This window comes from Fusarium fujikuroi, chromosome FFUJ_chr03 (genome assembly GCF_900079805.1).
Source record: "Fusarium fujikuroi IMI 58289 draft genome, chromosome FFUJ_chr03".
NCBI classification, from domain to species: domain Eukaryota; kingdom Fungi; phylum Ascomycota; class Sordariomycetes; order Hypocreales; family Nectriaceae; genus Fusarium; species Fusarium fujikuroi.
Genome location: NC_036624.1, coordinates 3,211,208 through 3,236,878, shown reverse-complemented (window position 1 = coordinate 3,236,878; position 25,671 = coordinate 3,211,208). Strand labels below are relative to the sequence as shown.

Genomic DNA, 25,671 nt, shown 5'->3' with positions numbered 1-25,671 from the left:
TTAATCGTCAAGGCCTCCCCACTCATCATCTTCGTCTGTGGAAGATCCTTGACGTGCGTCGAAGGCGATCTGACGAGCATTGAGATCATGTGCCGCAGTACTGCTAGTACTATCGCTTTCGGGATCTTCATCTTCCTCCTGATCCTCTTCCGTATCCTCTTCCTCTTCCTTTCTATCGCCACTCTTATCATCTCTTTCCGTTAAAGAGACATGCTCACCAGTGGTTTTCAGGGCTGGCATGCCGAGCATGTCACGGATGATCACACCGTTATCATCTCGCAGGTAAGGACCTTCGTTGCTGCTAGTCCCGATATTCTGTACATCGGGCCTCACAAAACCAGCCACAAAAAAGCCCATAACACCTTGCCCGTCATCTTTATAAGAGCGAATACAAGCCTCTGCTATGTCTTCATCGCCTCCACAGGCTTCAGAGAGTCCTCGGACGGGCCACTCTCTCAGCCCAGAAACCTGATCTTTCCGCAACAGAATGCGCCAACCCCGTTGCTTCGCAATGTCGGATTCGAGAGCTCTCATGACAACACGCTCGTTTTCTTGCATGTGGATTGAACATGTGGAGTATGTAATTCGTTTTGCTGATGGAAATTTGAAGGCGTGTAACAGAAGCGTCAGTTGAAATGAAGAAAGCGCTTCTAAGCGTGTTTCTAAATCCTTCTCCGACTTGATGGCAGTCTCGTTACCGTCATCATCTATCATGATCCTGTCCTCAGTTGCCTCTGTCTGCTCATGTTTCCTTTTGCGCCCGTTTTGCTTTGATGTCGGACCTTTTCCTGTGCTACTGATACCTTCTGGCAGGTGAAGGTCCGGCATGGAATCTCGTCCAACAATTCCACTCCCTGAGCAACTTGGATCCAGTAGCAAAGCTCCGACTGACTTGTACTTCTCTGCCATAGGGTCGACTTGTAGGAAGTCTTGTCCAAATCCAATATTTGTTACAGGCTTCGAACCTGCAATCTTGACCATTTTCTCCAGAGTTTGTGCTCGCCGAGAATCTTTTTCGAATGCATAGATTGTCTGCTCTGGCGTACTGGTTTCTGGTCTATGTTCTTTGAGGATCGCTGCCAAGTGAGTTGTCTTATTGCCAGGAGCAGAGCAAGCGTCGATTAGGTCGCCATCCTCTGCTCTGGGATCTAAAAGATAAGCAGGAAAACAAGAGGCTTTATCTTGTAGAATGATTTTACCCGCTGTATACGCCTCGGTTTTTGTGAGATCTGTTCCTGCAGTGATGGCCAAAAGGTTTGGCACATGTGGGTCGATGTATATGAGTCTTCCAGTGTTCGTGACGACCTCCTTGATGGATGTGGCTCTAGAGTACTTGGAGAACGTCGTCTCCAACTGCTCTTCGAGGGTACTCTTCACAGCATTGACACGAACCCAGCGAGGGTAATTCGCTTCTTCGCCGGCGCATTGCCTCTCAACTTGCTCTCTCAAAGCCTCGAGTGTCGGTATCTTTCTCCGAAGCCGTGCGAGCTTGAACTCTGAGCTTATGCGTCCTTTGTGCCTCTCAATTGATGCACGAAGCCCATGGCCTTGTGGAAGAGCAATTCCTTTCTTGGCCAACAAAAGGTCATGTACAAGAAGTAATGACAACGTCGGGGTCAGCTGCGTGCAATACTTAGTATAGGCGTTCCACAGTCTAGCGTAGGGTCGGGCTGCAAACCTTGCGCTCGAGTTTCAGAAGTTCTGATCTCTCAATCACTTCCTTCAGAATGAGGCTCCATTTGCAACTCTCTAACACCAAGGCGTAAACTTGGTTTGGTGCGGATTTAAGATTTTTCTTCTTGAAGACACGCGACTTGAGACTTCCGCCTTCAAATGATGATCCTGCCAGGATCTCTGCTGCCTCATGATATAGAGACATTTTCAATATAGTCTTCAGGGACGAAGAGTCGTGTGGTGATGAAGAAAATGTAAGAGAGAAAGGCTGGTCGTTCGTTCAATTTCTAACCGAACTTTAGCCGACGGGCAAAATCATTAGTTGTAAGTGACTAGGTACTGTGCCTGGTGTGCTTTCATCAAGGATTTTCGGAATGCGACTGTACGGAAGTGAAAACACAATCTGGCACAATATTGGACTAGGGCACAACTGAAGATATACGGATGCTGTCGTACTATTCCTAACTTCAGAGTCCAAACTCCCAGGCTGACAACAGCTTCTTCACTCGAGCAACATGGTCACTAGTAGGATTGGAAACGGGCGTGGTATGCCGAGGACATTTTGATCACTTTTGTGTGCTACGGGTGAATGTATTTTGCATATGCCCTGGATTCATGATGGGCAAAAGATGTGCGCTCGAGCGCTTTGGCCCCTTGGCAAGCAAGGTATGTCCTCCATAAATGTACGTGTAGAAGCGAATCATCCAACGACTTTCTTCCTGCCCCTTAATTCCATTCCCTTACACCACGCAACTTGAATCAAAATATCTGTCCATGAAATCGCCAACCTTATATTCTCCGGTCCAAGGAAGCGCAGTGGTCACTGGACCCCTGTACAAGATGCTCCGTAGATGCACCATCACAAGAAATGACAGAAAAGCTTTCTGCCACCTAGACTACCATTCAAAGTATGCTATTAGCAGATCCAGTTCGCCGGTAAGCAATATTTAGCGGCGGAGGTGGCTACGGCGGCGTAGATGGTTATGTCCACTGCCATGGTGGTGAGCATGTCGTCGAACATGATCTCTCTTGTAGCTAGGAGTGCCAGCTTCGGTCTGGACAGGCACACTGGCTGTCTGTGTGATTGTCACGGTGTTCCAGACGGTATGAACTCTAGTTTTGCACTTCTTGGGCTTTTCGGGCTTGCCAAAGATGTCGGTTGGCTTGGGGGCACTGGAGAGAACATCGGTTGCTTGAGCAGCCGCCTCAGACACAACTGAAGGATTGGAAGGTAGAGTAGGCTTAGGAACAACTGGTTCCTCGTGGACATCAGTGGAACCAGAAGCTGGCTTGGTGTAGCCGGGGAGGTCAGCGGCAGTGGTCTTCTCCCCAGAAGCCGGCTTGCTGGCAGAAGGTTGGGCAGAGGGTTGGGCAGAGGGCTTGCTGGGGCTAGTCTCACTATCGCCGCCGGAGGGCATTGAAGGGACCTTATCGCCATAAGAAAATCCACTCAAGGGGTTGTTTCCAGGAAGTTTGCTCAAAGTACCAGTAATCTTTTCGTCGACCTCGGACTCAATGGTGCAGTCGCCTTTGTTGAGGCCATAAGTCAGGCCTGGGCAGTGGTCCATACCCTCGGTACCAGCGTTACAGGTGTCAATGATATGCTGGAGGAGGTCTTCGTCCCAACCGGCCATGAAGTCGGCATGGCTGCTGTATCCAGTAACATCGCCGTTGGAGAAGACGAAGGGCTGCTTGCCCTCACCCTCAGTCCAGCGGCCAGTAAATTTGTCGGTGCGCCAGTAAGCCTCGTAGAAAAGGTGAGGAACGTGAATCCAACCCTTGGGGCAGTCGAGATAACCGTCATTGTCCTCGGGGTAGGCCATGTTGTTCTTGAAGTCGGTGAGGCCAGCCTCGGGGTTATAACATGAGGGGAAGTGGACATCAGCTCGGAGGGGAGAATATTTGCCATCACAAGTTCGATCAGGGAACCCGACACCTTCACCCTTGTTGACAGGATCACCTACACCAGCCATCCTGCCATCAGACTTGGCATCCCAAGATGGAAGCGTGTAATCGTTGTTCAGGCGGGGGCAAGTCATTCTGGCAGGATTGACGGGACCTTTTGAAGGGTCAAGGTTGGGCTTGCTGCCGGCCTTGGGCATGGTACGGGTCATAGCATCACCAGCAACGATCTGGAGACCAACAGGGAAAGGCTTGATATCATCGTGTGTCTTCTCGAAGCTGTTCCTTGTCAGTAATATGCGCAAGACAATACGATAATTGGGGAAGTGAAGGGCTCGAGTGGCGCAATGAGACAAGGCAGTGTTCTTACAAGTAGTAGGCATTGAAGTAGTCGAACTCGACATCTTCAAACTCTCCAGATTTGGGGTCATGGAAGTAAAGAGTGGGAAACCAGTAGTTACTGTTGTCGCCCTTGACAAGCGCATTGCTGCACTTTGACTTCTGGAGATCCTTTCCGGTCGCCTTGGTGCTGAAGCCACTGCCGCCCATGATGTGGTGGACATGAGTGGAGGTCTGGCCAGGGAAAAGAATGGGATCCATACGACCTCTAGTGAGCTGATCGTTGGTGAAGCGCAAGACGGCGAAGGTACCCGTCTCGTGAGCAGCAGAAGCGGCGCCGGCGAGGACCGCAGCGGCGGTAGCGAAAGCGGACTTCATGATGATTGACAATGACAAATGGTGTTCAAAAGTATCGAGCTAAATGGTTTAACCGCACGGAAGGATCTTTGACGGCGGAGTAGGAAAAGATGTAAATGCTAGCGTTGAGATCTCTGGGATTCTGGGCGCTGAGAATGAAACCTGCTTCTTCTTCAAGAGGAAGCAGACAAGTGTAAAGCGGGGGGGCACGAAGGTGATACCGGAGCACCTGTGAGAAGAAAGAATGTTTCGCAACCGTCCAGTCACTATGTTGAGTGCAAGTGAATCAGAGACGATGGATAGATCGTGGTGGTTGACACAGTGAAAAGGAGGGTAACAAGCAGTTCAGAGAAAAGAAAGGTCTGAAGCTGCTCTGAAGAATGAATGAGTGAGTGAGTAGAAAAACGAGAGGACGTGCCCAGCAGTGCAGTGTACGAGGGAAAAATAAGATAAATAAGAAAAACAGCGTGTGGAAGGATGAAGAGAAAGAAGTATGTTGGACGAGGATCAGAGGTGAAGGTCTTTGTGTGAACGGGGGCCGACCTGGGCTGAATCCTGTAGGATCCATCCGTTCATTCATTCGCCGCAGCTGCCAACACTGCACTGGCGCACAGCGTATACTATAATCTGCACTGCACTGGCCTTGTCACTGCGGCCACTTTGATATGCTCTAAGCGCGTGCACGTCCATCATTGGTTTCTTGGCTTTCTCGTCACTGAGGTTGTCTATTTGATCAAAGGATTATGGTGATGGAGCCTATGGGCGTGGCGAGCTACTATTCCCCCGTTTTTACTAACGGCCGGGCCTAATTCAGGGGTCGCCCAAGCCGCCAGGCGTTTTCGGAACTTTCTAGTGTAGCAAGATGGTGAAAGAGGATTGGGTACAGCGGCTCAAGCCACATCTGGGGGCCATGTGTAAATTAATGCATGAAACCTTGATTTTTGGGCTCGACTTTGTCGTGATAGGAGTCAAGTCAGATGAAACAGACAAGAGCTGCATCGGCAACGAGCGCTAATGTCCAGAAATATCATTGGATATGCCTTCTCGCTCTTCATAGGGCTGGGCAGGATCTATATTGTAACCTATAAATATGTGTACCTGCATCGAAAAATCTCATTCATGGCGGCTGGCGCCCGGGTTAGTGGATGATGGACAGGGGAAATTAACAGGGACCATGAATCACAGTCTGCCCCTATAATAGGAAAATAACGGCTCACTAAGTGAATGTCTTCATAGGTAGGTACCTAGAGGTAAGGCAAGGTCCTAAGATAGGCGGTAACGACTGCAAGCAGTGTACAACAGATATGCGCTAGCAGTCGGTGTGACTTGGATTCGCCGCAGTCATGTTTGATTGGTGGTGGTGGTGGAATTGATGAGCTGCAGTCCGTATTTCTGCACTCCGGCTTCATCTGCTGTGATACATTGATCCTGAAGATGTTTGCTTCAAATGATCATGCGCTAGAACCACAGTCGCGATCAAGCTGCACAACCGTCACTCCTCGTTTTCTACGCACAAAGAACAGAAAAGGCTCAGAACAATGAGGACCGGCCCGCCAGATCTTGGAGATTACAGGGTCGCACCCTAAAGTGCCTGCAGATCGTGACCTGGTCTGAAACAGCAGGGATCTAACTGGCGTTGCAGGGGCAGAGCCATGGGCTTAGTCTGGATGATCGAGATGGTCCTTGGGCGATCAACGACTATGACTATTGACGGTTAGTTCACTTGATGAGAATTCGATAGTCATCTGTATGTTGTTGCCACCTTATTCTGAACAGCAACGTTCACAATATGTCAACCTGCAACCCGTAGTACAGGTAGGCTGTTCTGAGCAACACAGGAAACCTCAGGCTGATCCTTGTACTATTACTTGTGGCCGCGAAACGGAGCGGGTGTTTCAACCCTGGAGCAACTTGAACTGGGGTCAGAGAAACAAACAGTGTATCCTTGCCTTCGCTCAAAGACCTTTTTGTTTTCGTTTCCCTCCGTTGAGCCTCCAAGCGGTATCCGAATATCACTCATAAATTGCGTGTTTTTGGTTGCGCCACTAACTCCTAGCAAGAGGTCGAACACCGGTGGATTGATCTGGGCTTTTATAGAGCATCTCGTGTGGCTTCTACCTTTCTCTTGACTGTTGAGGACTACATAAGCTCCACCAGAATAACCTGAAACGCGCCAGGATTCTCCCTGCTTGTTCATCAAACGAGCTTTGTCAACGGCCGACTTCTCTTCAACTCCCCAACCTAGACTGGCTAATCCCCAGGGAGCAAGAGAAATTCCGGCGTCAAGCCAAGTGCCCAGAAATACCTAATCTGGGGTCTGCTAAATCTATACTAAATTATACTAACTTTACCTATGTCTTCTTGTCACTTCAGATAGAGGTCCTAAATAGTATTACCCCCCTTTGCCGACATAACAAAGACCTGAAAGGTAACAAGCTTTGTTCTAAGAATTGTTGCCCTGAGTCGAACTAAGCAACTACTATGCCGAAGATTATCTAATGGGAAACTCTCAATTAGACTGTTTAGCTGGCTCCTATTGGTGAATGCGTGCAGTCCCTCTGTAACCACTCTTCGCCACCAGCTGCCATTTGGAAGTTGATGTCTCTTCTCCTTCATGGGCGCCAAAGTGTGCCATGGAACATCCGACTATTCTGCGAGTGATTTCGAGGCTCTCTTCTTCAATATTGTCAATTTTCTCCATCTCAAGGAGCGCTGAGAAGTCAGTAACCATCCACTAGCTAGTGTTATGGATTTTATTCAGTTGAAGCAGTAGAAATGCAGTACCAATATTCACAGCCACGCCCGATCAACTTCGGAAGGAATATCAATTCCTCTGCTAATAGAGGTCAACCTGAACGAGCACCCTTTAAATCCCCGGTCCCCACACAAATGTGAGATATCAACTGGCTATCGTGCTAGTAGGTTTCCTTTTTATTCGCATAAAAGGTTAACTAGATGGGCATTCAGATCCAGCTCACCATTCACCTATCTGATGAGCCCTCTAACTACGGTAATCTCCTCATCCTTGACTGAAAAGATACTCGATGGCGGCCGCCCTGGTATCTACGAGTCTCCGACTGATCCTTTCAAGAAGTCTCAAACCACGAGGCTCGTTTATCATTGCGTGGGCTTGATGTCAACTCGTCATCCGGATACCTCAAAGAAGGCAACTGGAGCCGTGACTTCATCGTCATACTAATCATGCTTCAAGTTGCACGAAAGTTACACATGCTAGGCAAATGGATGCAGGTAGCCGCCATCTTGCTTCTTCAATTGATTACTAAGTTAGGCCATTGTATTCGACCCCACGCCCACATAAAGCCCAGAGAAACAGTACATCATTCTGATCAACCACAAACGTGGTTTTGTAGGCCATCGTGAACACTAATGTTCTATGTTGAATGGTAATGTCCGTTATTAAGAGTTGCCTACCCTATATACCGCAATGATGCTGAAGGTGGAAGTCCGGAATGCATCAGAGTAAGACTTTGATTATTGCAGAGAGGTTATTCTTCAAGTTTCGCTGTTGGTAGAATGTGAGAGCTGGGTTGTTGTGAGTTCAAGGTCTACTACGAGAATAGATTCGTGGCTGTGTTTATGAAGATTAAATCTATAGTTAGCTTCGTCAAGTCTGCTACTTTAGTAGACATTGCCCTCATCATTGGTAACATGTTCTTTGATGCCAAGTTCATAAACCCTTAGCCACGAGACAGGATTGATGCTTGAAACGCCCAGCGATATGTAACAAGCCTATGATTTCTCCCAAATTTATCAGGATTTTGAATCCAAAGGTTTTATTTCGTCCGTTTTGACGGGTAAGAACATAATAAAAGTCATCAACATACTAATTCATGGCAGTAAACCGGAGATTTCCGGTATAGTACTGGACCAGTTATGAGCCCACATGAATAAATATATATTTTTTGCTGGAAGAGTATTTCCATGGTATGAACCTCCAAACATCTGTTGGCTACATTGCCATGTAAGCCTGCATTCTTCGAAGACATGCTTGTGGCATGTTGGTTCTCTACAGCTGATGGGGGATATCCGTATAAACTCTCTCTAGAGTCAGCCGATGTTTCAGACGAGGCTTTCCCTCACCGTTATTTGAAGGTTGCAGATAGACGCCAAGGTCCAAGGCCAAATCGTCTCATGGACATAACCAAACGCTTGCCAGAAGTGATTTATACGCCGGTGTGCATAAAAGCAAATGCGGTGGGAAATCTCGATATGAAGCCGCTCCCACCAAAACGGACCGCCAATTTTACAATGCATTCTGAGACAGCCTCAGTTGATTTAGTCAGAAGCACGTAATCTGTAATTCGTGGCGTACGGGAGGGATACTAACGCTGCTGGTTTATTTCAATGGGGTTTTTTGAGACATTGCATGCAGAAGACTTTCGCCGTGTAGTAACATGTTAAACACAATCTTCCCTTACATACTGTGCCCCATGGACCCATCGATAAGTCAGGAGGCTGAGCCAGTAGCTAGGAATGGTGTGTTGACAATTTGCCCTGTCGAACACTTACAAAATAACTCGTTATAATTTCAAGGTGCTTTGGAAAAGACCACTGCTTTCCTCGCATGCCAAACTTCATGATCTGATCCAGCATCCACTCTGTACATAAACAGGGACACGATAGAAGAAGCTGGATACTGGAAGAGAAAAAGCATGGAGTTCTAGTCTTCAGCAAAAGGACTCTGAAAGTGTCTTGGGCTCTGGCATATGAAGGATTGATAGGTTGACGTCGGCGAACGCAACTTTGACAGCGAAACTGCTGTTGCTAGTGAGATTGATTCGTCACAAAATCGACCAAAGAGGCCGTTAAAAATCTCTGAGAGTTGACAATGCCAGAAAGGGGACAGTGCCATGCTAGTCATGTGCAAGAAAGACGCATCTACTGTACCATGTTGAGCTGAGGCTTGCATGGTCAGGGGCGGCGCCGAGAGGCGACAAGCGTCATAAGTTGCTGGATCAAATATGTGTCCCCTAGTCCCAAAACCTTGTGTCTCACTCTGGGCCTTGGCACGATCGGCAATGACAGTTGATTCAGAAAGCACATGTCAGATCTGCATCTGCTTGTCACTCACATATCACCAATCAGTGGAATGCTATAGCACGATTGGTCCGGAGACTCATGTCCAATGCCTTTCTCCGCTGCAGCCTGAGCTAGAAACAAAGAACTTGTTCGTAAGAGTCTGTTTCTTATACAAATCTTAATGTCTTACTTTTTGTATTTACTTTGACATCCGTCATCATGGTACGAGATCGAATACCGTAGGATATTCTCCCTTGAGGAAGCAATGCAGTACTCTCATAGACTTACAATGACAAGCGTTCTCCGAATTAACTAGTTCACTGCTCACACGAGATCAGATAATGGAGCTTTCACGATATCCAGTAGATGCGGGAGCTTGCGTAGTTCCCGCACCAGATTCAACCACTTTACGGTGGTGGCTATGTAGGGTTGTACTGTATATATCTTCACGGGTCGCAGTCTCATGGCAGTCTAAGGCGGGTAGCCCCAAGCCATCGCAACGGCGGAGCCTGCCTCCGGAGTATAGGATCCGGGAGACAGAATAATAGCAGAAATTGGTAGTATGGGGCCCAGTGATATTCCAACAACGATGGACTATTGAGCAGCCACTGACAATGTCTAATATTCAACCAAGGTTCTGTCTGACATTCGCTGATCGAGTAGGTGTGCATTTAGCAAGGACAGCCGTCTGAGAAAGGCTGATACTCCAATTTTGACATCTGTGAATGTGAGCTAGATAGCTTGCCTGCCTGCTTAGTGCGACCAACTCTACTGTACTCTTCTCAGATGGTTCAGCATTGCTAGACTAGTTGTCGATCAACTCAGCGAAGGGGTGTGGTGCCAATCTTGTGGATGCCATCCTAGCAGTCAGCTGGGCGATCAAAGAACGTTGAGCTTGACGACAAAGGATAACGCTGCCAAGTCACAAAATTTTCTGTCATCAGATCGTTCCTTGTTCGCGAGATCTCACTCTGACATCCTAACAAGTACTAGTTAACTTGACCGATCACATTCAACAAGTTGCACGCATTTTGCCACATTTACACAAGGCTCCTTGACCCAGACCCTGTCTACCTGCATCAGAAACATCGAAACCTCCCTAGCGAGCGGTCATGCAGCTGAACTTTGATGAGAAACAAAACACTGCGCAACTTTCTTCGTGGATGCCCACGGAGACCTCTGGTTGGGGCCTAAATGCTATACTGGAATGCGACTATGATTTGTGACCCGTGAACTACTCTTGGGTACTCAATCATCCCAATCTGGTCATGGCCCGAATAGGTGCTGGGACAGACCCAGAGGCCATGCAAAGGAGTAACAATCATGTAACTGGAGTAACAGGAGTATCTACGCCTCCTGACTGCAAGGAAGAGGATAACCTGGCTATTGCCAAAGTTGTTGTCCACAGAAGCTTATATGCAAATCCTGTTGGCTGGGGCTCGACTTCTTAGTTTACATGCATCGTCGGTCGAGTGTGATCTGGTCGGCTGAGCCATATATGATCATTCTCAAGAGGAGTCGCGATTTGTAACGGGCATTTGAGGTTCTTAGCGACAACGAGGAAATATGCAAGAAGAGATGGAGAACAGCTGTTCTCTATATTCCACAAGTTGTGATATGAGCACAGTGCCCCTTCTCAACGTCAACTTATATGTTGAAACTACTTATTTTAACTGAAGCATGCCTTGCTGAAACAAAGGCAAACCAATGGTATAATGAGCACATCAGAACAGCCTTCATTCTGTATCGCAGTATAGAAACACCAAGGTAGCATCGTCAATCAATATAGCGCCATGTTGTCCCATCCGTGTACGTGTATGACCCAAAACTTGCCTGCCATGAAAACACATCGAACGCCCTGTATATTATATGCTGCGAGCTCACTGCCGTGCCGAACGGCGTCGCCGCTTTCCTTGCAACGTAGCTTCGCCCTCATCTTGTTCTCCATCGCTTGAATCGTCGTGACTCCTGGTGTTTTTGGACCGGTCATTTCCCTTCTTGATAGAAATAATACAGCCTTGTTCCTTAAGTCGCTTAGTCAACTTTGTGCTGGCCTGCATCCCAGGAAAGTCCTTTGCTGTATACGCAGTGAAAACATCGCTCTGAGCGGTGACCAAAGTCGGGAAGCGCTTCACCTCTTTTGCACGGATTGGGTCAATTTTGACCAAGGTGAAATTAAGGCGAAATGAGCCAGGAGTTCTGCAGGATAAGTCTGGGAAGCAGAAGAAGCAGCCCTCCTCGCCATGTTCATCCTTGCCAACAAACGGGGCACTGACTAGTAAGCCCATGAGTCGGCGCTGTTGCCGATACTCTTCAGGCATGAAAGAGGCATCAGAAGACCCAGATTCATCGAAAATAGAGCAGCTCATTACGTAGTGGGGATAGCGCAGATGTTTTGCTGTCTCTTCTTTCGTGAGACTGGCGTCGTTGATGAGAAGCTGAACGATTGGCGGCGGATCGATTACTCTCCGGTCTCTCTCCCCAAATCCACATGATCGAGCCGCAATTGGTTGCTGTCGTATCTGGAGCTTGAAGCAGCCATCGCCTCCTGAGCGATTGTCCACGCTCGTCCTACCGCCACTTCTCTCACCAGTGGTAAGAATGTCGACTATCCTCATAGGATCAGGCCTCGGTTCAGTTGGAGACACCATAGGACTATTCGAATCAGGTGGTCTACCATTGGTTGTAACTGGCGGATTGAAGTGATACTCTGTGAAGGGGGCCACCGCATGCATATCGATTGATGGTCTATGTTGACCATGCATGAAGGCGGGCGGTTGATGCTCTAACACCGAGGGCAGCCTCGGTGCATATACTGGAGGGTGGCTCTGCGCGTGGTCCAGCATTTCGCTATTCCGTAGAAGAGTAGTGGATGGAGCTTGGGTTGGACGGGCTTGCTGTCCAGCTGTATGATCAGTAGCATATAGCCCAGATGGTGGATGGGGATGTGGAGGATAGGGTTGGTTCTGAGGCACAGAGCCTGGCAGCTCATTCGATTGGTAAACATGGCCAGTTCGTGGGTGTTGATGATGCTGCTGCTGCGAAGGACGACGATGATCGGGCCCTACGGTGAGTTGACCCGCCGGGGAATACAGGCGTTGATCATAGTAAGAGTGAACTGGACCCCAAGGAGGATGATGTGTGTCCGGTGCCCAATTCATTATTGTCGTCGCGTGTGGATGTGGCATGGCCTCCGGCATGGTCTGTGGCATCGCGTTCAGCCGCTGTGATGTTCGCGCGGCGGTCTCAACAGCTGTTAGAGACATGAATGTTGTGGAATATTTCTGGTTCAGTCAGGAAGGACTACCATCAACAAAGATGGATGGGAAAGAGAGACGCCAGTGTCGAGCTTATTAGTGGAAGATCAGTGGCGGCTTAGATCGGTTGCATCAACAGCTAACTTATGCCCCAGGTGCTCAAGTGCAGAACCCTTTCGGTAGCGTCCAATAAGAGAATAGAATCAGCCAGGCCAGAGGGAAGAAAAGAGCGGGAAGGGCCCAGTAGCCCACTACTTCCAGGGAGTAGGCTGTAAGATGGAATGCGGGCGGTTCCACTGCTCAGATAGACGATGGGGAGTGGATGAAGGCTGGTGTAGTCAAAGGCGTGTAGCCTCAATGGGCTCCTAGCGGTCTGAGAAGACGCTATTGACGCAGATCGATTAAAGCCTTCCTTTGGGTGAGACTAGCAGGTTGGCTAACGGCCGGGGGGAGCGGGAGAATCTCAAACAAGCCCACAACAATGTCCGGGTTGGAGACAGGTAGCAAAGGAAACACAGGCTCATACGCAGCAAAAGACTTGGAGGAAAAGGACCGTAGAATGAGGCCGTGTGGTCAGCCGTGTTTCTGCTGTGTATTGATGGAAAACCTGAGGGATGTGGGCGAGCTTGCAACCAGACGCACCAGGAAGCCGGATTTGGTCTCTGATAAGCGTGGTTCTAGCGGGAATATGACGGCTGTAGAGAATGCAAAGACTTTGCGTGAGAGAAAGGGATAGCAACACGAACGTGCAGGCGAATGAATATTGGTCAGAATGCGAGGATAGAGCTGTTTAGCGTCACAATGCAAACACCATGCCTAGGTATAGAATAGAAAATGAGGACCCAGAGGTCAAGTAGCTGGAGGGACGATGACCCTAAGCATAAAGCCGTTCCAGCCTCAGTCGAGAGCGGAATAAAATGGTTCGAGTCTGAAGGTTTCAGACGGCTGAGGCAAAAGTCAAAACGAAGGAAACTCCCAAGGACTGGAGAACCAGGAAGCCACCAAGATTCCCGCCCGTGTATTGTTAGCGGAGGACCAATGGCAGAAGAGATATCGTTGAGCTTTGAGAGGCAGTAAATCGAGAGAGAAAACTGAAACGAAAGCCACCCAGCAGCGTGCCTAAGATCAGGCCCAAATCGTCGATTTTGATGATTTCCGAATGCGGATGTCAGAAAACGAAATGGCTGACCAGGACCAGGACCAGTGACAGTTGAAGATATAGTACAAAATGAGCTCTCGCAAGCACAAGTTCTTAAGGTGATGGCAAGAAAAGCTAGAGATTATTGAGTATGACAGGGGGAGGTGGGATTATTAATAAATATTTGCCATTGCCTGGCCTACCAACAGACATGGAAAAGTCTTGGGCATAAAACCCAAAAAGCACCCATTAGCACTCGCCTCCCGCTACCTGACCTCACCTCGGATCACAGCCAATACCAGGCACGAGATGCAAATGGAGCATCCGTGGTCAGGTAAAGTATGCATGTAATAAGAAAAAATTGCGTTGCTAAATGCAGTAAAAGCAACTAGGTAGGTAGGTCGGCATTTAGGTGAGTGAGTTGAGCGGATGGATGCTTGCAAGGGGAATTGACCTGCCATGCGGCCGCAGATAGAGGCCTGAAGCCCCATCTTGCCTCAGTCAATGGAAGTGCCGCCGGCAACAGTTGCGCATCTATGTGCAAGTATAAAAAGAGGCCTAAAAGAAACGGGGCTTATGCAAACCACCAAAACTCGGCTGGGCAGCCGGGGAAGCAGATCAGTATCGAGGGCATGACATGACTTGGTGTATAGATCCATTGTGCCTAGTCTGGGCTCTCCTGTCCACTGCGTTGTCGCAGTTATGGGTCACGCAAACATTCTCTATCATAGGCCGTCATTGAAACCATCATATTTATAAACTCTCGCTCAAGCTTCGTACTTGATCTCGAGTGCGCGCTAATTAACGAATGCAGCAAAGTGCCAGTCTGGGATCTTGGCTCTCAAGTGGGCATCGCACGCCAGCTCATGATGGCTAGAGATGGGTATATGTGGACCTTGGCGGGCCGATCATCGAAGCATTGTATTCCCTGTAAGGCATCAGAAACACACAAGGGGATGGAGATCAGCGGATGGAAATATCGTGAATCGCATCCCTTAGTTTGGCTTGCTAACCTCGGGTAGCTTAAAGGATATTCCAGGGCTGAATCTGGCTGGCTAAAGGCACCCATGGGGATAAGATGTTGACAAGATCGATTCAGGTCTTCCCAAGCCCAAGCTCGGGTAAGCTGTCCGCCCACCTAACGCCTTACTCAGATCGAAGAAGCCGAAAGAGAAAGTCACAAGGGAGATCGGCGAATTACATCTCATCGAGGAATCTCAACTCTTTTTATTAGACTCCTGAATGTCTAATTAAGGTAACTACTAACCCAGCATCTCTTTCATTAACCAGCAACCTGTCAACTGTCACTCATCCACACCAGCAGTCAGAGACTCCAGCTGGAGTCGTTGATTACATCTATCTTGAGTTTTAGTACCCGTGCCGTTGAGCTTCGTCCTTCCGACCCTCTTTCCTTCTGCTATCAAAGTTATGACGCAGGCTCTCGACTCTTCCGGCGATGTCTATGTCGAATGCTGACCATTCGTATCCTGTTCAACATTCAAAGAAGGGAACGAGTCGATGTGCTGGCCAGATCAGATTGCTTTTTGATCTTTGAGTGCATGGCCTTGAACTGGGTTTCAGCGCCACCGCGCCTCGTCAGGCTTTGTTGAGATCAGGTAACAAAAACCAGGTTGGCTTCCCTCGTACTGCGTTCCGTGCCGTTTCTCTAACGGGAATAACTTTCATTGGCCTCTTCTCTGGGAGCTCCCCCGGAGGTTGCTGATTCGTTCCAGTGGTTCATCTCTGGTATGTACAAAAGCTGAGTTCGACGCTGTATTTGAGCGCAGATATGTGCGTCGATATGCTGTATAACAATCTGGGCGTCTTGAGTATAAATCCTAAGCTATTTCAACATTGTGGATAAGTTTCTCTGCAGGGACGACAATGTTACATCGAACTAATAAGCCTGCTGACTGCACATGCATATCCGGAACTAGGTAGGCCCTCACCCCTCCCCGCAACGAGGCATGCATGTCGTCTGACAGTACCCAAGTATCTACATTGGAGCATTCTATCAGCACTCACCGATCCAAGATGCCGACATAATCGCCTCCACTCCTCAAGTTAGACGTGGTCCTAAAGAGTCTCTTTCTCCCTTCAAAGTACAACCCTCATCATCACTGGCCATCAAAGACTATAAACCCAAAATTGCAAACCGGCGACACACCTCTGTCTCCTCCATGATGTTAGAAACACAATAGTTATCCGTGATGTACAGTGATAGGTATCGTCTGCTCGATCCATGGATATGGTGCTCCACAGACCTGGAGCGTGGGCAAACAGGCAAGCTAGGACGCGTCTGGTAATTCGTCATTTCCACGCCATTCAGCTTTGAAGTTTGAACTTTCGATTCTGCTGGCTACATTTCGGTCACAACATCATGCACAATGTTATTCGTTGAGATACGCGAACCAAGACGCCATGGCTAGAGCTCCAGCCTGACTACAGGCTAGCAGACTCCTTTGTACGGACACGGGCTAGACGGGCTCGTTAGGGGGGGAAGAAAACTCAGGACCTTGATACTAGGTGACAAAGAGGCTTAGGTAACTTAGTATAAGCTTAGTATAAATTTAGCCTGAGTTTAGGATACCTTTGCCGTATTTATTTTGGCACTATATATCAAGGCCTGATGTTTTCTTGCTCCCAGAGGACGGGCTCGGACCTTCAAACCAAGTCTGACACACCACAGCCAAACAACCAGATTGAATGATTTACAAATCGTTGTAGGCCTAATAGACCACCATGCAGCGTCTCTGTCAGAGCTACCCTACGATTGGCTCTTACGTTTTGAAGGGGAATGCACCTTGTTGGTATAGCAGATCATAAGCACCAAGAAATCCTGCTATGAGCTTATTGAACAATGGCATAACACCAGCAAAACGATCCAATGATAGAGTATCAGGGATTGGTTTCCTTGTTCTTCTCCTGTCTGTTGGGAAATAACCGTCCGTTCTCGTTATACCCAGCTACTATTGGCAGGGCTGCACGTCATGCACCTCAGCATTCCGGCCTTCAACAGTAAACACCATGTTTTAACTGAAGTACATGCCAAGATGGCACCATATGTTATTGAAGCGCCGTCTTTGCTTGCATGCATGCGTACACATCCAGTTCCATGGCATTGGAACAGTTTCACATTAGCACCATTCCCTCACTGTGGCTTACCATCGAGCTTGGCTACGTTCCACAACAGCGTGAAGGCGAGCTCTAGTCTCTGTGGAGGACTAAGCGCTTGTAGGAACTGCAGGATTTGTATTAGCTGCTAAGATAAACAATTTAGATATGAAAATTAAGGAACATTAAAAAATACCAAAAAAGATCCCCCGACCAAGGGTCGAACTTGGGACCTCTCGAGCGTGGCACTTATCGACTTGAACGTGTGATTTCGATAGGTGCTTTGTCGAGCGCGCTACCAACTGCGCCATCGGGGACATGTTATTTGTTACAAGGTGCAGTCTTGTAATAGAATATAACCTCCTAGTATTTGTTTTGCTTTTCACATATTCCTGCTCTGAACGTAGATAGTTGGCCCTCGTGTGTGATTCTCGAAACAAAGCGAGATTATTCATTACATGCATTCCAGGTGTGAGTGCTAGAGTTAGGTTGTATCCTTGAGTAATGGTGGCTGCAGGACTGTCTTTATTTGGCTAGGTATGTAAATCGCGCAGTGGATTTTCTCTGGCCAACCAGAGACAATTAGGTTGCTTGTCACGGTGCAATAATAAACATGCAGGGGGTTTTCTCTAACCGACCGGGAAAGGTAGAAGGGCTTGGACCATTAAGTAATTATTTAATGTAAAGCCCTTCCCGGCAACTATTGTTTCGTTTCACGGGGTGGAACTACGCAATTACAGACTATGATACAGAGTAGTATCGTCAGTCTTTACTCTATACTCGTTGATGGGGATACTTCTGACACTCGTGTAGGCTGTCGCGAGAATACAAGTAGGCCAAACCTACTGGTACATCCTCCTATAACCATCCATATTAGCCATGACAAGAGTATCCCACGAGGGAATGATCCTCCGCTACTCTAAATTGTTCCAGGTTGACGTCGGAGGAGATAATCACCACAAGCTTCGACGAGATATGGTTCCCACAACCAAGGATTGCACGTGGGAGTGATGTGAGACTGTCAATAGCTTTCATGTCACAACAGTTGTTGATAGCCATGTGAATTTCGCTACTGGAAATCAGCGCTATCAAGATGGCTTATCGCATAGCTGGTATGGTTGTGGTGATGGAACCGAGCCCAGCACCATCCGCTGTGTGACATTTCGCCGGCTGCAGGTCAGTGGACAGTTAGTGCATAACATACAGAGAAACATCACTGCTCGTGGCCAATTACCTCGTCCTTTATTTCCTGTTCTGAAAAAAGACACCGTCGACATTATGCATTGCGTAACTAGCGTGGCCACGACATCGAATCAAGCCCAGCACCAGCCTCTATGCCTTCCTCCCGCTGACCCAAATATAAAACAGATGAGGGCCTTTATTTTCGGGATGTCTGGAATAATTGCATTGCATATACCTCCTTGAGCCCCCGAAGGCTGATGGATCCACGCTAAAATCCAAACAGGACCTCTTTGCAAATCGCTTAGCTGATACAAGCAAATATGCTGGTTGGCTGTGACGTCATTGAGATCCACAAGCGTTCGGGAGCTCGAGGAGATACCCCGCTCCTCAACTTCCTTTCTTCTGAATCAAAACATCCATCAGCATCCCATCGAAGGATCAAAAAGCGACGTCGCTATGAACGCTTGGCCGCCACAAGCCAGCTATCATTCAGTCGTTAAAAGCATCTATCGGCATCCCATCGAAAAAGCGATGTCGCTATGAACGCTTGGCCGCCATAAGCCAGCTATCATTTAGTCGTCAAAAGCATCTATCGGCATCCCATCGAAAAAGCGACATCGCTATGAACGCTTGGCTGCCACAAGCCAGCTATCATTCAGTCGTTAAAAGCATCCATCGGCATCCCATCGAAAAAGCGACGTCGCTATGAACCCTTGGCCGCCACAAGCCAGTCATTATTCCTGTTGACAAAGCACCCATCCAAATCACACGTTCAAGCCGATAAAGCATCTATCGAAATCACACGTTCAAGTCGACAAAGCACTTATCGAAATCACACATTCAAGTTGATATGGCTGTAAGAAGCTTGCTGCAGACTTGAGAGCTGCATGCTGACATACATATATAGGTACAATACTATCAACGTCGATGGTGCCGGTGGTGAGGCAGATTAGGGAAGGCAAGAAAACCTAGGACCTCTATCCTAAGTAATGAAAATCTTTAGGTAACTCTAGCCTAAGCTCAGATGGCTCTTTACTAAGTTTATTTTTAGCATTCTCTTCTCAAGGGCAGATGCAGATATGACCAATGCTTATAAAAGGGGTTTCTGGGAGGATCACGACATTTTACGGCGAGGCATGTGTCATATCATGGTTGGGATAATCAAAGCGTTGACGAGGAACATGCTTAAACTGGATTGTGTTTGTAATTTGCTCATATGCAACAGTCATAATGATCCCGCCTCATTACTCATTAACAAAGTCTACCACCGAGACATCTGTCGAAATTGACAAACAAGCCCTTTACATTACCGGAATCCATCACCACATTAAGCTCCATTTCTATACACCTGGGCACCTTGGTTTCTGAACATGATCGTGTCTCTCCGTTGAAGAACCATCAACGCTCGGTTCAGCGCTTGTTCGCTGTATCCTTTGCCTTCGACCATTTCTCTCCTTAGTGTAGATAGGCTAGTACTCCAGCCGATAGGTAGGCGACGTTTGAGCTCCGTCTCAAGGCGGTTGACTTCATCATTCAACTCGCGACTCCCCTGATTGCTGCCCTGGTTGACGGCATCCATTGTAGAGCACAGGAACAGTCGAATGGCCTCGTCGACATGTACTTCGGTGGCGATGGGTGAAAGGGTAAGCTTAGCAAGAGACTCGGTGATACGGACGATAGCCTCGAGTTGACGGACTGTGATGGGAATAGAGGAACGTGTGTTTGCTTCCATCTCAGCAGCATGAACCTGGCGTCGGATGGAGACGAAGTGAGAAGAAAGCTTTTCAGCAGCCTCGGAACTCAATCTGGGTGCGCAACGTCTGCCAGGTATTAGTATAAACAAAATAAGATTGTCAAAGTTGGAATTGCAACTCACGTCTTGCAGTAGGTGATGTATCGTCGCATCTTGTCAATGGGAATTTCAGTTTCAGTCATGTCGTCGGCGCCTCTACCATTCATCTGGATACTGAGAACGTGCTTGGCCATAGTCTCATCCTTCTCGCGGCTATGGTCATCCTTGACAATGAAAATCATATCAAAACGTGACAGAATAGTAGTCTGAAAGTCGATGTTTTCTCCAGGAGTCTTCATATCATCATACCGACCAAAGATAGGATTAGCAGCAGCCAAGACCGATGTTCGCGCATTCAGAATAGTGGTGATACCCGCCTTTGCGATGGAAATAGTCTGCTGTTCCATAGCCTCATGAATCGCAACTCGATCTTCGTCTCTCATCTTGTCAAATTCGTCAATACACACAACTCCTCCGTCAGCCAAAACCATAGCACCACCCTCGAGATAGAATTCCCGAGTAGATTGATCACGTTGAACAGATGCTGTCAGGCCTGCAGCGGAGGAGCCCTTTCCCGAGGTGTATATAGAGATAGGAGCCGCCTTCTCGACAAATTTCAGAAGCTGTGACTTGGCTGTACCGGGGTCGCCAAGAAGCAATACGTTAATGTCGCCTCTTAATTTCATTCCATCAGGAAGAATTTTCTTTGAGCCACCTAACAGCAAACAAAGAATTGCCTTCTTGATATTGCGGTTACCGTAAATAGAGGGCGCAATGCAGTCGGCCATCACGTTGTATATATCGGGCCGTCTGCTGAGCTCCAGAAATTCTTGCTCCTCTTCCTCTGAGAAAGTCGCATTTCCCTTGGCTGCTTGATCGATATCTGTCTGGATCCCAACCGCTCTAAGATAGGGGGTACGGATGGCTACAGCACCACCATTAGAAGAGTTCTTAGAAGCCTTGTTTTGGTAGATCGAGAAGATGCCCATAACAGTACATCTCGATCCGGGAACCACCCTATTTGTGAGGTATCTGTCAGCTGAGATGAGAACGTGTCGAGGAAGTTCCCCGACAGGGACTTGGTCGGGTGCCTCTTGGAGCTTGATGATCTGTTGATCAACAAAGCCAGACTTTTCGTGAACAACAAAGTAGGGATCCAAAGGACATTTTGGAGTTGGGTCGTTGGGAACTCGGCTACGAGCACATTGTCGAGGCAGAGTGACACCTGTGAAGCCACCTAGGACAGGGATATTTTGTGTGTGTCCGCAGTTGCGACATTGAATATGGAGTCCTGTCGCCTTGGATGACATAACAGAGGCGCCGATGACAATACCCGGGACTCGCACCAGTCGCGCAATGGTCACGGAATCGAGGTTACGGATCGAAACGTCGTCGGCATTCGAGTGAAGGAGAAGTTGGTGATCAGGGATCTCGGCCTTGGGCTCATGGGGGAAGACGATACGGTGTGTGCATTTTTTTAATGCATTCTCAAACTATTGACTTGTTAGAGATTTATATGTTGCGCGCTGCGTGGTCCCTACCAGAGGGATAATCTCTGCTGGCTCAGATGTCAATCGGTGCGCGAGCTCTTCGTTAAAGCTGATCAAGTCGTTGATGTTGACATCACAGAAGTATCTCTTGAGAAGGGCATTCTCTCGGAGTTGATCTCTACAGCACCGTTACTATGAAGAACTGTCGAAAAGATAGATATTTGGGGGCAAACCTGTAGACGAAGTTGTTATCCAGTCGAAAATCAAGGATGAATGTTTCAAGCTGTGTCTGGAGCTGCATTCGAGTGTCGCCATTTTCAGCGTAGCTCGGCTCATATACGTGAGCCGAGTAGATTGACCCGCGGTCCATTGTGTATCTGCGTGATTTTGAATAATCTGGTGAATCACTCCTTTCCTTTCGTTACAAGCCCAAAAGTTGACCAGGGAGTTTGGAGATCTTGTTTGTGGATCGATGGAGGGGCTTTGCTCCGCAAGTTGGAAGGGTAACCTTAGGTCAATTTACGCGAAAACGCGAAGTCCCTCGAGACGCGACGCGTGTGTATAGTGGTTGCAGCTCTACGTAAAGGGACAGTTATCAGAAGCTCAGCGCTTATCATCACGTGCCAACGCCAAGGCAATAATCGGTTTAGGGGGGGCAGGTTGCGTAACTTACAAGGTGTCTAGACGGCGAGGTACTGAAGGTAATATTCAAGACCCTTTTTGGTGATGATGGCGCATTCTTGATTCCGATCCTCTCTTTATTTCTCTTCACTTAATTGTCCTTTCACATCTTAGCTATCATATACATTTGACGGTGCACATTTTGTTTGCAATCCTTTGAGCGATGATACCCTACTAATCTACATCCCACGTTCACCTCTGAAGCTGTCCTTGCTTATCCGGATCTCCATTGATCATGTTCTCTCCCAGCTCTCCCAACGCTACCAAGTCTGCGGACAACCTTGCGGCATTGTCGCCCATAGGTCGCGGGGAGCTTCCCTTTCATAGGTAGTCTTATGTGCCTTTATTATATACAACAAACGGGACTAACTTGGTCGCAGCAACAGCCACAGACATGCTCAAATGCATCCCCACCCGTCATCACGACGTGGCTCTACAGCGAGCTCCATACATTCAGTAGGAGGTATTCTTGACAGTGCTCCCAGTAATTTGGCAGCTTCAGTATACGAGTCAAGTCAGAATGGTTGGTTTTACTTCACGGATCTTTCATCGTAAAGCTAACCTCTTGAAGCTATCTCAACCCTTCTTCAACCCCCAATTGTACGAACTGGTCTTCAGCCTCACACCTCAGCACCGGCCTCAACCGCGCATAAACCCCCGACGGCTCGGGATATCCCCCCAGTAACGTTGACAAACATCACAAAGGTCGACACTGAGGAATTCAAACCCTATTTGTCACAGATCGGAAGCCTATACGAACAGCTTCAGCGCTTGAAAGATAGCGACGAGGATGTCAACAAAGAGCAGCGCACTGGCCGGCAAGATACCACGACCGAATCGAGTGGTGATGGATACTTACGGCCGGGGCCTAAACCTCGTCCAACTCGGAAAGGCTCGACTGCATCACTTTCTTCGATGAACTCGAATGATGGTCACAGCCCTGTGAGAAGACCAAGTGCTGGCTTCATTCGAAGGTCCACGCATGGACCCCCTCCTCTATCCACGATCCCGACTGTGTATTTTGACGATGAATTCCATCTCGAGAACCCCCGAACTTTTGACATTGTGAGCGAACGATCCGAGGTTATCCGACCCGCCAACGCCAATGATGGGCAAAGCTCACTCAACGGAAGCGCTGCCGCGCCAAGGAAGGCTCTTGCAACCAATGCAATTTTGCAAGAGAAGTTGTCTTGGTACATGGACACTATCGAGGTTCATCTAATCAATTCCATCTCCGCCGCATCAACAACGTTTTTTACTGCCCTGGGATCGTTGAAGGAACTCCACTCAGAGGCCGCGGAATCCGTGGGGAGAATTAAGACACTCAGAAAAGAGCTGAAAGCTCTGGACGAAGAAATTGCAACCAGAGGCCTCCATATTGTCTACCAGCGAAGGCGCCAAGAAAATCTACGTCAACTCAACGATGCTGTGCTTCAGCTGAGGCAGATTGCGGATGGCCTTGCAAACTGTGAGACGCTAGTGGACGAAGGGGAAGTCGATAAGGCACTGGCGAATATCGACTCTCTTGAAAAGCTTATCGCAGGCGAAAGGGACGCTACTACTGCAAATGAACCTGAGATTCAGTTGCGGGACCTGCGTTCAGCTTCAGCTTTACAAGGCATCCACGCGGATCTAACAGCTTTGCGGTCTCGCATAGGAAAGGCATACGAAACCAACTTTCAGAATATTCTAATACGTGATCTACGACGACATGTCGAATCTGTGTCATCCCAAGAGATTCTTCTCAGGTGGAGCAACGCAGCTAGTCGATCCAAAGGTAGCCATGCTAGGTCTCCTTCAGTCTTTCCAACCTATCTCACAAATACCGATGAGTTGAAGACCGAGCTGCTGCCTAATATGATTGGTCTGCATCGAGCAAAACATATCGCCGAAGCGACTGTCGCTTACCGAGAGTCTGTCTTGCGTGAAATCCGAAACTTGATCAGACGCCCCTTGCCCAGTTCTACAGATGATGACAATGAGTCGATGATGTCAGTCTCTACTGCAAGTGGTGGCCGTCATCTGTCAAATCAGGAGAAGTCTTCCATTTTGGCACGGAATCTTCGCTCTTTGGATCCTGAGGATGGTGAGGACCTTCTCATCAAGATCTACATTGGAGTCACAGAGACACTCAGGAGACTTACGACACAAGTCAAGGTCTTGTTGGAGATTACCAGCTCCCTCACTGAGAGCCCACAAGGGGAAGGGTTGATGTCCCCCACAGTCAGATCACCAATATCCAGTCCGAGGCCAGATAGATTCCCAAGCAATCCTATGAACAGTGCAACATTCGAGGTTCAGGAGGAGCTCCACAAGAGCCTCGACGTTACTAATCTCCTTGGCCAAGCTGTCGACGTGGCAATTGAGAAAATCGTCAAGGTCTTAAAGGTTCGAGCAGAGCAGACTGCACAGTTGCCTTTGACCCTCTTCCTCCGGTACTTTACACTCAACCTCTATTTTGCCACCGAATGCGAGTCGATCTCTGGCCGAAGCGGCACGTCACTCAAGAATGTGGTTAATGGACACATTAAGGATTTCGTGCAACGGAATCGCGATGCTGAAATGCAGAAGCTCGCTCAGGGTATGGAATCTGATCAGTGGAATGCCAAAGACTTTACCGAGAAGGACACCGAGTTGCTTAATACCATCCTGGGGAGCAGCACGCATGATCCTCATGAGTGGACAGACAGTACCAAGATTTGGGTACCTAGTTCGGAATTAGAGCCTGTCAATGAGGACGATGCAATCGAAACAAACGGAACCGGCAAGGAAAAGACCAGGACTGCTACAATCGATTCAGAGACGTTCATGTTACCAAAGTCAGCCATTCTATGTTTAGATGGAATCGCCAAGTTCTCTCATCTGATCAGTGGTATACCGTCTATGACTGTTGATATTGCGACCTCATTAATCGCGTATCTTCAGCTCTTCAACTCGAGATGCACCCAGCTAATTCTTGGTGCCGGGGCAACGCGGTCAGCTGGGCTAAAGAACATCACCACCAAGCATTTGGCCTTGGCCTCCCAGGCGCTCTCATTCACAGCAACTTTGATACCGCATGTTAGGGAATTTGTGCGACGTCACGCTGGATCCGGAGCGAGCGTATCAAATCTCATGGGTGAGTTCGACAAGATTAGACGACTACTGCAAGAGCATCAAGATAGTATCTTCCAGAAACTGGTTGAGATCATGGGCGGCCGCGCTGCCATTCACTCACGGACGATGAAGACGATCGACTGGGAAGCAGATGGAGACAAGGGCGTCCATTCATACATGGAAACATTGGCGAAGGAGACAACTACTCTGCATCGTGTCCTAACGAAGCACCTCCCTGAGACATCAATCCAGATGATCATGCTTCCTGTGTTTGCTAGTTACAGGGATCAGCTTGGGTCAAGTTTTAGAGAAGCAGATCCCAAGACTGAAACTGGCCTGAAAAGGTAAGTTCTGTTGAGTTTTAACTAGGCAGTTCAACTGACCATCTCCAGTATGAACAACGACATTGAATTCCTCACGACAAAACTCGGAAAACTGGATGGCTTTGGGGAAACGGGAGAGTATCTGCAAAAGATCATTAAGTCTAAGCAGGTCAAGGCAGTGGAGCAGGTAACAGAAACGCCCGCAGATGAAAAAGGAGATGATGAATCCAAGGAGAGTGAGGCGGTTCCTGCATCGGAATCCACGGCGGAGAAGGAAGAGAAGTAG

At 48.3% G+C, this 25,671-nt stretch overlaps 5 protein-coding genes, besides 1 other annotated feature; 1 reads left to right on the top strand and 4 right to left on the bottom strand.

Annotated features, from left to right (window-relative positions):
- FFUJ_03095 (related to NOL1R protein) lies at nt 1-1,879 on the bottom strand (the record flags this gene model as incomplete). XM_023574904.1 has 2 exons in its annotated part: nt 1-1,620; nt 1,679-1,879. The coding sequence occupies 2 exons, from the start codon at nt 1,877-1,879 to the stop codon at nt 1-3; spliced, it is 1,821 nt and encodes a 606-aa protein (XP_023428179.1).
- Nucleotides 1,880-2,621: 742 nt separating this feature from the next.
- Nucleotides 2,622-4,293, bottom strand: FFUJ_03094 (uncharacterized protein; the record flags this gene model as incomplete). XM_023574903.1 has 2 exons in its annotated part: nt 2,622-3,855; nt 3,947-4,293. The coding sequence occupies 2 exons, from the start codon at nt 4,291-4,293 to the stop codon at nt 2,622-2,624; spliced, it is 1,581 nt and encodes a 526-aa protein (XP_023428178.1).
- A 6,899-nt stretch (nt 4,294-11,192) lies between these two features.
- FFUJ_03093 (uncharacterized protein) lies at nt 11,193-12,578 on the bottom strand (the record flags this gene model as incomplete). Its single annotated transcript, XM_023574902.1, has 1 exon — nt 11,193-12,578. The coding sequence occupies one exon, from the start codon at nt 12,576-12,578 to the stop codon at nt 11,193-11,195; it is 1,386 nt and encodes a 461-aa protein (XP_023428177.1).
- A 4,448-nt stretch (nt 12,579-17,026) lies between these two features.
- Nucleotides 17,027-17,138, bottom strand: a tRNA (tRNA-Phe).
- Nucleotides 17,139-19,330: 2,192 nt separating this feature from the next.
- FFUJ_03092 (probable cell division control protein nda4) lies at nt 19,331-21,655 on the bottom strand (the record flags this gene model as incomplete). XM_023574901.1 has 4 exons in its annotated part: nt 19,331-19,823; nt 19,880-21,288; nt 21,337-21,463; nt 21,519-21,655. The coding sequence occupies 4 exons, from the start codon at nt 21,653-21,655 to the stop codon at nt 19,331-19,333; spliced, it is 2,166 nt and encodes a 721-aa protein (XP_023428176.1).
- Nucleotides 21,656-22,201: 546 nt separating this feature from the next.
- Nucleotides 22,202-25,671, top strand: FFUJ_03091 (VPS54-like protein; the record flags this gene model as incomplete). XM_023574900.1 has 4 exons in its annotated part: nt 22,202-22,293; nt 22,347-22,489; nt 22,538-25,406; nt 25,455-25,671. The coding sequence occupies 4 exons, from the start codon at nt 22,202-22,204 to the stop codon at nt 25,669-25,671; spliced, it is 3,321 nt and encodes a 1,106-aa protein (XP_023428175.1).